The 12,335-nt window shown below is 42.0% G+C and overlaps 1 protein-coding gene across 1 annotated transcript in view; it reads right to left on the bottom strand.

The window, feature by feature from the left end:
* SAXO1 (stabilizer of axonemal microtubules 1) overlaps positions 1–12,335 on the bottom strand; it is a 57,731-nt gene that overhangs the window by 24,863 nt on the left and 20,533 nt on the right. Inside the window, exon 4 of the mRNA XM_061199209.1 lies at positions 5,278–5,457. Coding sequence (XP_061055192.1) covers positions 5,278–5,457 — 180 coding nt within the window. The remainder of the gene's footprint in view (positions 1–5,277; positions 5,458–12,335) is intronic.

Consider the following 12,335-nt stretch of genomic DNA (forward strand, 5'->3'; position numbering starts at 1 on the left):
AATCACAGCAAGATCCTTTTTGACCCACCTCCTAGAGAAATGGAAATAGAAGCAAAAATAAACAAATGGGATCTAATGAAACTTAAAAGCTTTTGCACAGCAAAGGAAACCATCAACAAGATGAAAAGGCAACCCTCAGAATGGAAGAAAATATTTGCAAACAAAGCAACTGACAAAGGATTAATCTCCAAAATACACAAGCAGCTCATGCAGTTCAACATCAAAAAAACAAAGAACCCAATCCAAAAATGGGCAGAAGACCTAAATAGACATTTCTCCAAAGAAGATATAGAGATTGCCAACAAACACATGAAAGGATACTCAACATCACTAATCATTAGAGAAATGCAAACCAAAACCACAATGATGTATCACCTCACACCAGTCAGAATGGCCATCATCAAAAAATCTACACACAATAAATGCTGGAGAGGGTGTGGAGAAAAGGGAACCCTCTTGCACTGTTGGTGGGAATACAAATTGATACAACCACTATGGAGAACAGTATGGAGGTTCCTTAAAAAACTAAAAATAGAACTACCATATGACCCAGCAATCCCACAATTGGGCATATACCCTGAGAAAACCATGATTCAAAAAGAGACACGTACCACAATGTTCATCGCAGCTCTATTTACAATAGCCAGGACATGGAAGCAACCTAAGTGTCCATTAATAGATGAATGGATAAAGAAGAGGTGGCACAAATATACAATGGAATATTACTCAGCCATAAAAAGAAATGAAACTGAGTTATTTGTAGTGAGGTGGATGGACCTAGAGTCTGTCATACAGAGTGAAGTAAGTCAGAAAGAGAAAAACAAACACTATATGCTAACATACATATATGGAATCTAAAAAAAAAAATGGTTCTAATGAACCTAGGGGAAGGACAGGAATAAAGACGCAGACGTAGAGAATGGACTTGAGGACATGGGGAGGGGGAAGGGTAAGCTGGGACGAAGTGAAAGAGTGGCATGGACATATATACACTACTAAATGTCAAATAGATAGCTAGTGTGAAGCAGCTGCACAGCACAGGGAAATCAGCTCGGTGCTTTGTGACCACCTAGAGGGGTGGGATAGGGAGGGTGGGAGGGAGGCGCAAGAGGGAGGGGATATGGGGATATATGTATACATACAGCTGATTCACTTTGTTATACAGCAGCAACTAACACAACATTGTAAAGCAATTATACTCCAATAAAGATGTTAAAAAAATTAAAAAACACAATCCAAAAAAAAAAGCAATGTACAGGATCCATCCAAATTTCTTGACATACACAGGGAAAATGTGACCCATTCTCAAGGGAGAAAAAAGATAATCATGAAGACCAACCCCAAGCCGACCCAGATGTTGCAACTAGCAGGCAAGGATTATACAGCAGCTATTTTAACTATGCTTAGTTGCAAAATGGAAAATAAGGTCACAATGAATTAAAAGGCAGGGAATCACAGAAGAGCAAGAGAAACTATATATAAAAAGAACCACATGTAAATTCTAAAACTGAAAAACACAACATCTAAAATAAAACACTCACTGGATGGGCTTAATAGCAGAATGGAAATAGAGGAAGAAAGAAAGACTCAGTGAACTTGAAAATGGATGAATAGAAGCTCTCCAATATGAAGGATAGAGAGAGAAAAAGATTGGGGGAAAGAAATGAACAGAGCCTTGGGTAGAGAAAAAATACTTAAAGAAAGAACGGCCAAAATGTCCCCCAAATTAATCAAAGATGCCCATCAAAGGCTCTTAAACTACCCAAGCAAGTCTAGTGCTGAGACCTTTTACTGCATGTCTTAATTCTCAGGTCCAATCTATAGAGGTGAGGAAGTATATCCCCACTGGGATAGCTGTGAGTGGAGAAATATGTATTTGAACAGGAAATGTGTAATATTCAATAGGTAGGAAAAGACTCAAGCCTACTACCGTCTTGCTTCTTTCCTGGCTTTTCTAAAAGCCCTTTCACTTTTAGCTCTTCCCCCTTGCACTCCTGTTTACCAAGGAGTCTTGTCAATACATGAAGGAATCTGTGCCGCCAACTTTCTGCCCTCTTCCCTGCGCCAAACCCATCAAGTGTGAACCCGATTCCATCCTCCCCCTCTGCACCTCCATTTCACCCTACCCTCGGCCCCTCTCCCTTTAAGAAAGGTCTAACACCATCTTGAAGACTCACCTCTTTTTTCAGAGGCTGTCCACTTTGCCCATCTTTAGGGATCTCACTTAGCTAACAAAATAATGTCCCAAAATGGGGCCCAACTGTTTTACATGGTGACATGCCTAAGGGGAAATGAGGCTTGAAGTGCAAACCTCTTATTCATAAATTGATCTCAGGTCTACCCGAACTAAAGGCAGATCCTCTGTGAGAGAATTACTAAGGGCTGCAAGAAACAGTTCAACGTTAAGAAGGGCTGAAAAGCACAAGCATTCACCTCATGGCACCTGCTGTAAATCCCCAAGATTTACAGTCAGTAAGAGTTGTGTGCAGCTGTAATCATGCCTCATGCTGGGATGATAACCTTTCCAGAAACCAGGTGTTTTTTGTGTCTGAGCTTAATCGCCAAACCTAGCCAAGCCACGGGCCACATGACTTTTTCATGCAGCAGGTGGCAACCCCGCGTCCAATCTCAGAAACTAAGCCAGGTCAGCCTTTAGATAGGTAAGTGGGTCGGACATTCTAATAATCAGAGTTCTAAGGGCAGAAGGATGACAATCCGCACAGACACAGAGGTGTGCAGACACAAGGCTGACCCATCCTTTCCCCAGCATCCTCTGGCAGAGAACCTAGATGACAGCATCTGTACATTTCCCAATGGGGAATAGTTTTACTGTATGTATTCAGATATGGGCCAGAGTCTCTGCTGAGTTTATAAAGTTCAGAAAAGATGGTTAGTAAAATCTTGATTTTTGTTAATTTATGTCAACAAAAGCCCACCGAAGCTCAAAAAAAAAAAGGAGGCATCCTGATAGGGGCATAGGTGTGTTTTTTCAGCCTATGAAAACGTGCCCAGCAGGGTAGGCACGGGGCTGAGAAATGATGAGACTGAGGGACGGGGGAGAGAAGAGATGCCCTCTGCTCATCTCCCCTTTAGTCCTCTTTCTGGGGAAGGAAATAAAGGAGAGGAGAGAAGCATTTCTGTTCTTTTTTCTTCCCATGGGTAACCATGATCCTGCCACTTTTTCTTTTTAAGGCTCTTACAATCATTAATAAGTTGTTTTGGAAATTCTTTCAGTATCTTCATTCTTCCACTCTGGCCATATCTTAACATGAATGATTTTGTTATTCTGGACTTGGCAGGGACAGAGAGACTTTCTGGGTGATATGTTTATTGTTGTAAGTGACACAAGGCAAGGATAATTTAGGACAGGTCAAAGGGCAAGTTTTTGTTTTGCAAAGCACCATCGGGAAGAGGGAGGGCGTGTGGGGCTCCACTGGGGGCCTCAGAGCTAGGGGATGGGACAGGACGCCTGCTCCAGACAAGGGATTTGTCCTCATTCTCCTGAGCTTGTGGGCAACAAACAGAAAGCATCCCTCAACGTCCAACCCTCCAAGTATCCAAATATTTCCAGGACAATATCTGAAGCTGGCCTGTACTCTGTATTCCACAAGGCACTCTTGACTTCCTGCAAATTGGGTACAAAGAGAAGTGAAGACCAGCATCTAGAAACCGAACGTGATATTTGTAATCCATTCCTCAACACTGCTCTTATACTTTCCTACCAATTACATGTCTCTTATACATAAGCCTAGTTCCTTTCATGAGCATTGACTGTGGTTTCTTAAAACGGAAAGCAATGCTCCAGAATGATCCACTTCTCTTGTTGTGGTCTTTAGACTCATAGAAACAAAGAATGGTGTTTTCCTGGGAAAATGAAGCCCAAACTTTAAGGTTTATATTGTTTAGTAAGTCACAGGTTGAAAAACAGGTTGCATAGATTACATTTTTTTTCATGAATCAGGACCCAGAAACCTTGTGCTGACCTCAAATCATTTAATATAACTACTCAGCATAAAGGTGACCTGATTCAAGTCAAGAGTCAGATAAGACCCTCGACTCCCTCTCATTCTCAAGCTGCCCCTGTCCAGGGGTTCCCACAAAGCCCAGGAATCCCTGGGTTTCATTCCCCGCATTGTGGGTCTTTTCTGCCCCATAACCCAGATATGGACTTCTTCCTTTGGATCTAGAAGACAGCAGCTTTTAGGAGGAATACTTCATGCCTCCAACCCACATTCTCAACAGAGGACATTTCCAGGCCTATCCTGGGGGAAACTGAATGAACTGGTGTTCTGCTTAGCCAGGGTCACCTGGGACCTTTACAGAAAAGCACAAAATTGCGAGGCAAACGGGGAAGCAATAGGAAGAAATTTTACCAGGTCTTGCAAACCTGTAATGTGCGGGCGAACAATTTCACCTCCACCGCACAGCAATCCTGCCCTGTAGGGATGAGGAACTTGGGAGGCAGAGAAGGCGCCCAGCTCTCAGGTCTCATGTGGGGACTAAGCTCTACAACCTGAAACACTGCCCAACTGACTCAAAGATGTTTCTACTCCTCGGGGTCACCAGTCACAGGTCATCACCTGGAGATCACTAACTGAGCTGTCAACAGCAGATTCTGTTAGAGCCCTGCAACGCGTGGAACAACCCAGAGACTGATCATGTGTCCCCACCCCCTCAGTACCGATACCTCTGCAGGCCTGACACGCTGAGCCACGGGGTTCAGTCTCCGCACAGAGCTGGAGCTCAAGAATCAGAGTTGCTAAGTCAAGGGTAATGTAAAAGGAAATATTCTTTGTTCATATTCCTGAAGAACGTTCAAGGGGACCCCAACTCAAACTCTATAGCATAATTTCAAAAAAGCTCAAGTTCTCTTTCACCACGACCAACATCACTACCACCACCCAAGCTGACCTGGAGCTTCTGTGCAGAAGCCCAAAGCTCCTTTTTCTGCAGGAGCCACCCTCTTTCTAGTTATTATTTTCCTTTCATACTTAACCTCCCACCCTTTTGATGTAGATCAATTTACAATTCCCACCCCACGGCTCCCCCTTCCTCCACCCCAGCCCCAAGCAAGAATCCTTTCTCCTTAAGAGGGGGCTAGGGAAAACTAAACAGGCTAATAAATGCAGGATCTTCTTTCAGAGATACAGGAAATTAACATTCAGGCATTAATAGCATGTATTGATAGTGCACGTCAATGCAATCTGAACGTTCGGTTAATGCTGTACATTACTCCATTAGTGGTGTGCATTCATACGTTCACACTACTGCCCTCACCTCGATGTGGTCAGGCCTTCCATTGGCGTGCACCCTTTCTGGTACTCCAGCTTGGGCTTGAAGGACTCTCTGGGCAGGTAAGAGTGATAGAGAGGGTAGTTCCCGGTATATTCGGAGAAAAAACATGGTTTCTCTGTTTTATCATAAATCTTGGTAGGGAGGTGTGGACAGTGATGCTGCCTAATATAAAAAAAAGAAAAAAAAAAAAAAGGAACGTTAGGTTGGTTACCTTCTTGGGAAGAATACATTCAGTTTGCTACCTCCTCAAAATCTGACCCAGAGTATAAAATCATGACTGCCGGCATTGAAAACAGCAGTTTAACCCTTCCTTTTCTCTACTGAACTATGTGAAGCGGCCAGAATTTCTTAAATGATCTGTAACTGCAATTGGTCAATTGTCAAAATTCCTTGAACCATAAAATTACGCACAGGCATGGCTGATGACCAGCCATCACACGTGCCATGCTGCTTGTTTAAATACTGAAATACTTCCATACCGTAACAGGTGAATGGCTGTGGCCCCCAAGGCATCTGAGTGCCAACCTAGTCCCCTCCCCTGAGACCCTCCCAATCACCCACCAATTAAGGGCTTAACACTTGCCCTAATGGGGACTCCAAGGCTGTGCTCTAGGGCCAGGCTACTGTCTTTCCTCATTAGTTCCTGGGTCAATTCAGAATATCACCCTCGCACACAAGTGGCATCACACATAGCAGAACCACCTCAGTTCTGAGAATACTAAACACCATCGACTGTGTGAAACCATTTCTACATTGAAAGTCCGGCTCCTTTATTCTTTCAGGTCTCACTTCAATTGTTGCCTCCTTAGGCTCCGCGGATCATCTTTACCTAAAATACACCCCTCCACGCCCTCACCTCTCAAACAGAGTTTCTCTCATCACGTGGATGCCTTCCCCATCACTTACTCTTATCTGTAATTGGCACATTTGTGGCTGAGTTTATTATTTGTCTCATCTATCAAGCTCAGAACCTTTTTCTATCTTGTTCACTGCTACAGCCCTAGTACCTCTCATATCCTGCCTGGCACAGAGTAGGCATTCAATAAACATTTATTTAATGAATACTGAACATATGAATGAATGATTAAATAAACTTTATGCCTCATTATGCAGGTAGATGATAGATAATAATTTGAAGTTATAATTTATAGTGAGTTTTTCCATTTTACATGCATGGTAATAAATGACCTTATTGTTCTTACAGGTGAATAAAGGGCAGCTATTTGAGCTGTCCAAAACAAAGTAGTGTATCAATTATTTAAATGCCCACATACAATCCTTGCAAACCAGCTAGGGTACCTCTAATCATCAGACACCAGCACATCAACAAAACTCCATGTTAGTGATCTCCAACTTAGTATATCCAGAAATGGCATAGAATTTTTAAAAAATTTTTTACACTAACTGATTACAGAAACTAAGATACACAGTATTCTGGGGCAGCACATCAGAGAAAAGAGAAAAAGAAACAGACATACAGAGAACTCATCACTGCTCCAATCAAAAGCTGGTTTCTAGGCAACAATTAGCGTGCTGCTCCCATTGTTAATAAGTTCAACCCTCTACATAAACATTGCTGCCACCACTGTTATTACTGTGTGCCTCTCTTCAACCTCCAGCCACCGCCCCGCCACCCGACCCCCCCGGGGAAAATGGTCAACACCTGCATGGTTCGTATGGATAGAGCTGCATATGAACAAGTTTATCCCTATTTTCATTTCACGTGTAGATTTGTGTATCAGATTAGGATTCCTACAAACCTCAAATCAAAAGCCAAGAAGTGCTGGTTACTCAAAAATACCTCTGCAGATATATTTTATTCAGCCACACTCTGAGAGAAAAAAATCAAGATTTTATTAAGGGTAACTTAAGATGGTACAAATTTGTTATATTTACTTTTCACTTTTGCTATTATAAAAGTACTACTGGTTCATGGTGAATGTTTTCTATTTTCCTAATTTACAAGAAAATCTTCCATAAAATGCAGTCCTTATAATACGAATATCTGAATTTCAGTGTCAAATACACTGAAAAGTTTCCTTTTCCTTTTTTTAAAATGTACGTTGTTGGCATTTAATGTGCAAAGATCCATATTTATATTTTATATATATTTAATGAAGTATGTCCTAAGCATAGGTACACAAATGAGTGCTTTCTCTTTTGTTTACTAAGAAACACATTTCCCACAGTATATGTTAGACGTTATTACCATTTCTATGCTCGGAATCAGTCCAACTATCTGAGATTTCAATTTGGGCCAATTAGTACCCTATCATTTTAGGATTCCTACAAACCTCAAATCAAAACCCAAGAAATGCTGGTGACCCAAAAATACCTCTGCAGATATATTTTATTCACCCATACTCTGAGAGAGAAATCAAGACTTTATTAAGGGTAACTTAGATTCAGGCACTTGCAATAAACTGGACTCCACAGGTCTAACAGTATTTTCCCTCTCTAGTGCCCTTGTTTTTTAAACCAGTAAAACTTTGCTTTTATATAACCCCCTTTCTATATTGTTACTTTTTAAAAATGTAACGTATTGTAAAGGCTCATTCCAAAAGAAAAATAAATTAAATGGCAAGAAACTACATTGCAACTGGTATTATAAGAGGGGATTTCAGTATAGCAACACACTTGCATCCACACATTGATGTTCCATTAAATGGAATTACATCTAATATATATTTATAGGGCAGATGTTATTTATTTGACATGTTGGTAGTTAACTAAGACCTTGTCTCACTTTGAAACATCAAAAACGCTCAACTGAAAGTCAACTTTTCATCGCCTAGTGTACTCATGGCGCCACCCTCTTTCCTCACCTGTGCCCACCCCAGCTTGAATGTCCCTCTCAAGACAGGAAGCACCATGTATTCACCTTGTTGGTGAAGTTTAAAGGTGGAACCCCTTTATCCAGGAGTTCCTCAAGGATAAAGACCAAGTCTTCTACTTCTGTGTTCTGGAAACTAGCCCAATACCTGATATATCTTATTTAATAGCAGATGGACAGTGTATAAGAGGATGAACTGATGAAAGAAAGATATTTACAAAGGCATGACTGATTTGTTCTAACATTAGTAGAGCCAAAAGGGAAAATACAGATCAGATTCTCAGTTTTTATGGACCTAGACAGTGTCTAAATAAAGTTTGTGAGATCACCATGCATGGGGTATTCAAAAGCAGTCTTAACAGTCATGAACCAAAGAAAGGAGAGACCTCTTCTCCCAGCTCTCTGATGCTTGTACCATTTTAAAGGAGCTGGTGGGCCACCTTGCTCAGGAGCACACTGAAACAAGCCAAGATGGGCCAACAGACAGAGAAGAGAAGGAGAGTAAGAAGGTTTCCTTAATCTATCAGAACTCTGAAGTCTTTCCACTCCAAGAATTACTAAAGGACCACAAGTAAGAGGAAATAATCCTGACTTTTTCTGACATTTGGTAAAGGGAGCAGTAGAGACCTTTCAATGGAACCCAGAAAAAGTTAATAGTTGACACCAAGCTAGAATCATAGAATTTTTTAATTGAAAGGGGCCATGGAAAATATCTGATCTAACGTCCCCACTACACAGATGAAGTATCTGAAGCTCAGAGAATCATGTATGTAACCTAGCCATAGAGAGAACCTAGGTCTCCATCACATCTGAATGACCAAGTCTGTTTCCTGAGGTGCACCCAGCTCAAAGCCATCTAGGACTCAGATGACCCTAGAATGGATGACAGAACTTGAAGTATATAACAAGTCCCTCCAGAATAGCACCATCCAATAGAAACAGAAGGCAAGCCATGAATGAGAACCACACATGTCATTTTCAATTTTCTAGTAGCCACATTAAAAAGGGAAAAAGCAGGTGAACTTAATATTTTACCTTTAATCCAATCTATCCAAAATACCATTTCAACATGTAATCAATACCAAAAATTGAGATATTTTATTTTCTTACTACGTCTTCAAAATCCAGTGTGTGTCTCACATTGACAGCACATGTCAGGACGACCACGTTGCAAGTGCTCAACAGCCATGTGTGGCGGTGGCTTCCCTACTGGGAAGTGCAGGTACAGACAAAAGAACTGCAAGCACCCTGGTGCTGGAAGCTCCCCTACAGATGGAGGAAAGACAAAGATGCTTAGAAATATTTTTGTTGACAAATAGGGTATTTGCCTCTTAGACTCTCTGACCTGCCTTCATGTGATACAATCAAAGGCATTAAAAGACATGAAAAATTAGTTGGAGGAATTTTTTCATTATCTCCTCACTCCACAGAGCTGAGCTTCAGTTTTATGCACCTGGAATGCACCCTGTAGCTGCTCTCTTTCCTGCCACCTCCACTTTTCCAACGTTTCCCTTCCTTCAAGGCCCATCTTGAATGCTACTTCCACCACCACCATCACCACCATCACCACCACCACAGGAAGCTACTGATGATCCCACTGTACCCTGTTACTGGCCGTGACTCTCTCTCCTCTGACTGTGCATGGTGTAGTGTCCCTACCTCTTTCAGGACCCTTTACCTTCTGCTCTGCCTTGCATGGTCCTCTACTTATAAATTTTCAGGTTAAGAATTTTCATGGTTGCAAACAAAGCTGTTCCTCACGGGGAAAGCATGGTAATTCTTCCTGCCCCCAAGAGGCAGCATGAACAGTAGCTACTAGAATGTAACTTTGGACTTTTCAAACAAATGAACTTCCAGTAGTTCTTTAGAACCCAACCTGTTTGTAAGCAGAACAGCTTTCGGTGGATATGGGTGACTCGTCTTGCCTCTCCCATGGTCTTTTAGAATCCCCCGCTGAGCCCAGCCTGCTGTGGGCAGTGAGGAGGGCTCTCCACTCCAGGGGGCAGAGGGCATGGCAGAAGGAGACTTTGGAGGCAGGGAGATATAGGTTTCCAATCCTAGCTCTGGCACTGACTGCTTGTGTAATGTGGAGAACATTATTTAACTCTTCTGAACTTCGATTTCCTCCTCTGTAATTTGTGGCTAACAACTTCTACCATTTAGTATGATTGTGTGACTTTTTCCTCAGATACCAGAGGAAAAATGCCTAGCCCAGTCTAAGGCAAGCACTCTGATTAAGAGGCTATGTTCTGGAAGCAACCTAAGTGTCCATCATCGGATGAATGGATAAAGAAGATGTGGCACATATATACAATGGAATATTACTCAGCCATAAAAAGAAATGAAATGGAGGTATTTGTAATGAGGTGGATGGAGTTAGAGTCTGTCATACAGAGTGAAGTAAGTCAGAAAGAGAAAAACAAATACAGTATGCTAACACATATACATGGAATCTAAGGGGAAAAAAAAAAAAAAAAAGGCCATGAAGAACCTAGTGGCAAGACGGGAATAAAGACACAGACCTACTAGAGAATGGACTTGAGGATATGGGGAGGGGGAAGGGTGAGATGTGACAGGGTGAGAGAGTGTCATGGACATATATACACTACCAGATGTACAATAGATAGCTAGTGGGAAGCAGCCGCATAGCACAGGGAGATCAGCTCGGTGCTTTGTGACCACCTAGAGGGGTGGGATGGGGAGGGTGGGAGGGAGGGAGATGCAAGAGGGAAGAGATATGGGAACATATGTATATGTATAACTGATTCACTTTGTTATAAAGCAGAAACTAACACACCATTGTAAAGCAATTATACTTCAATAAAGATGTTTTTAAAAAAAAAAAAAAAAGACCCAACACAGCCAAAAATAAATACATAAATAAATAAATAAAAATAATAAAACTCCCTCTGCTTTAAAAAAAAAGAATCGTGGGCCCACCCAAGGCTAGAGGAGATATGTCCTCCTTCAACCCTCCTGAGAAGAAATGTGAGCCTCTCAGAACACTGCCTTCAGTCCTCACAACAGAAATACAACTGTCCGTGGCTTGTGCACAATTCAAATCTTAATTCTCACCTACTATAACACCTCATTGATCCCTTCGTTGTCAGGGAATGAGGCATTCTGGAGGAGTGAATGTGCCTTGTAATTTAGGCTTACCCCTCAAAGCACTGAGTCATAAAAAAATAAACAAGGAGGCTGGCTGTATTGCATACTTTCCTGCTGAAATAAACAGAGTACATTTCATATTTGAACTTTTATGATTCAGGCCATTGTCTTGAATGAGAATTACCTTGTGTGGTTGTAATTCATATGTGGTAGGTAATAAAAGGTTAAAAGTAAAAAAAAAAAAAAAAAGAGGCTATGTTTATTGAGCAATTACTATACACCACATGGGCTAAGAGTTCTGTATCTCATCCCATCTAATCCTTACAGCAACGCTATGATGGAAGCACTCTTATTTTCCTCATTTTACAAACACGAAGACTGAGGTTTAAGAGATGTGATCTCACTCAAGGTGACAGAGCCAGATGGTAATGAAGCCAGGACTAGAACCCCAGGCCTTCTGCCTGGTTCCAAGGCCTGTGCTCTTAATCACAGCCATATACTGTGTGGCTTAATGGGATGCCAGCCTGTACCAAACACCTCTGTTTCCTGGCTGCTCTGATAAACCTAAGGGCAGTCAATTAATAGGCAGTTCTTAGACCTACCCATTCCCCGTCCCCCTAGCTACACTCAGCCTTCCAGGACAGGATGTGCTCCTCTTTCCCGAGGACCCCAAAACCATTCTAATATAAACCAACAAATAGATGCAATTCCAAGTGCTTTTTAAAACGCTGATCATTCCACAGAACTTTCTTTACTGTCTAAACAAGACAGTCTCATTAGATAAAGTAATAACAGTAACAACCAGGAAAACAAGGAACATGGAACGCTGGGTCTCAAAGGACCCTCAAGATCAGCCAACCCTTCAGCTTCGTCAGGCAGGTGTAGGCACTGAGATGGAGGGACGCCAAGCTTCTGGCCAAGGTCACACAGCTGGTCAGTGGCAGCGTCCACCCCGGGTCCCACACCACCTCCCACATAATTGACTTCCATTTACAACCTGACTTAAAACTCCAAGTGCAGACTCTTAAAGGATTTGCAGCCCAGTTTTCCTTTTGTCCAGTAGTTGGGAGCCTGTGACCTGTCACAGCTGCCATGTGAG

This window comes from Eubalaena glacialis, chromosome 9, assembly GCF_028564815.1.
Source record: "Eubalaena glacialis isolate mEubGla1 chromosome 9, mEubGla1.1.hap2.+ XY, whole genome shotgun sequence".
Taxonomy (NCBI): domain Eukaryota; kingdom Metazoa; phylum Chordata; class Mammalia; order Artiodactyla; family Balaenidae; genus Eubalaena; species Eubalaena glacialis.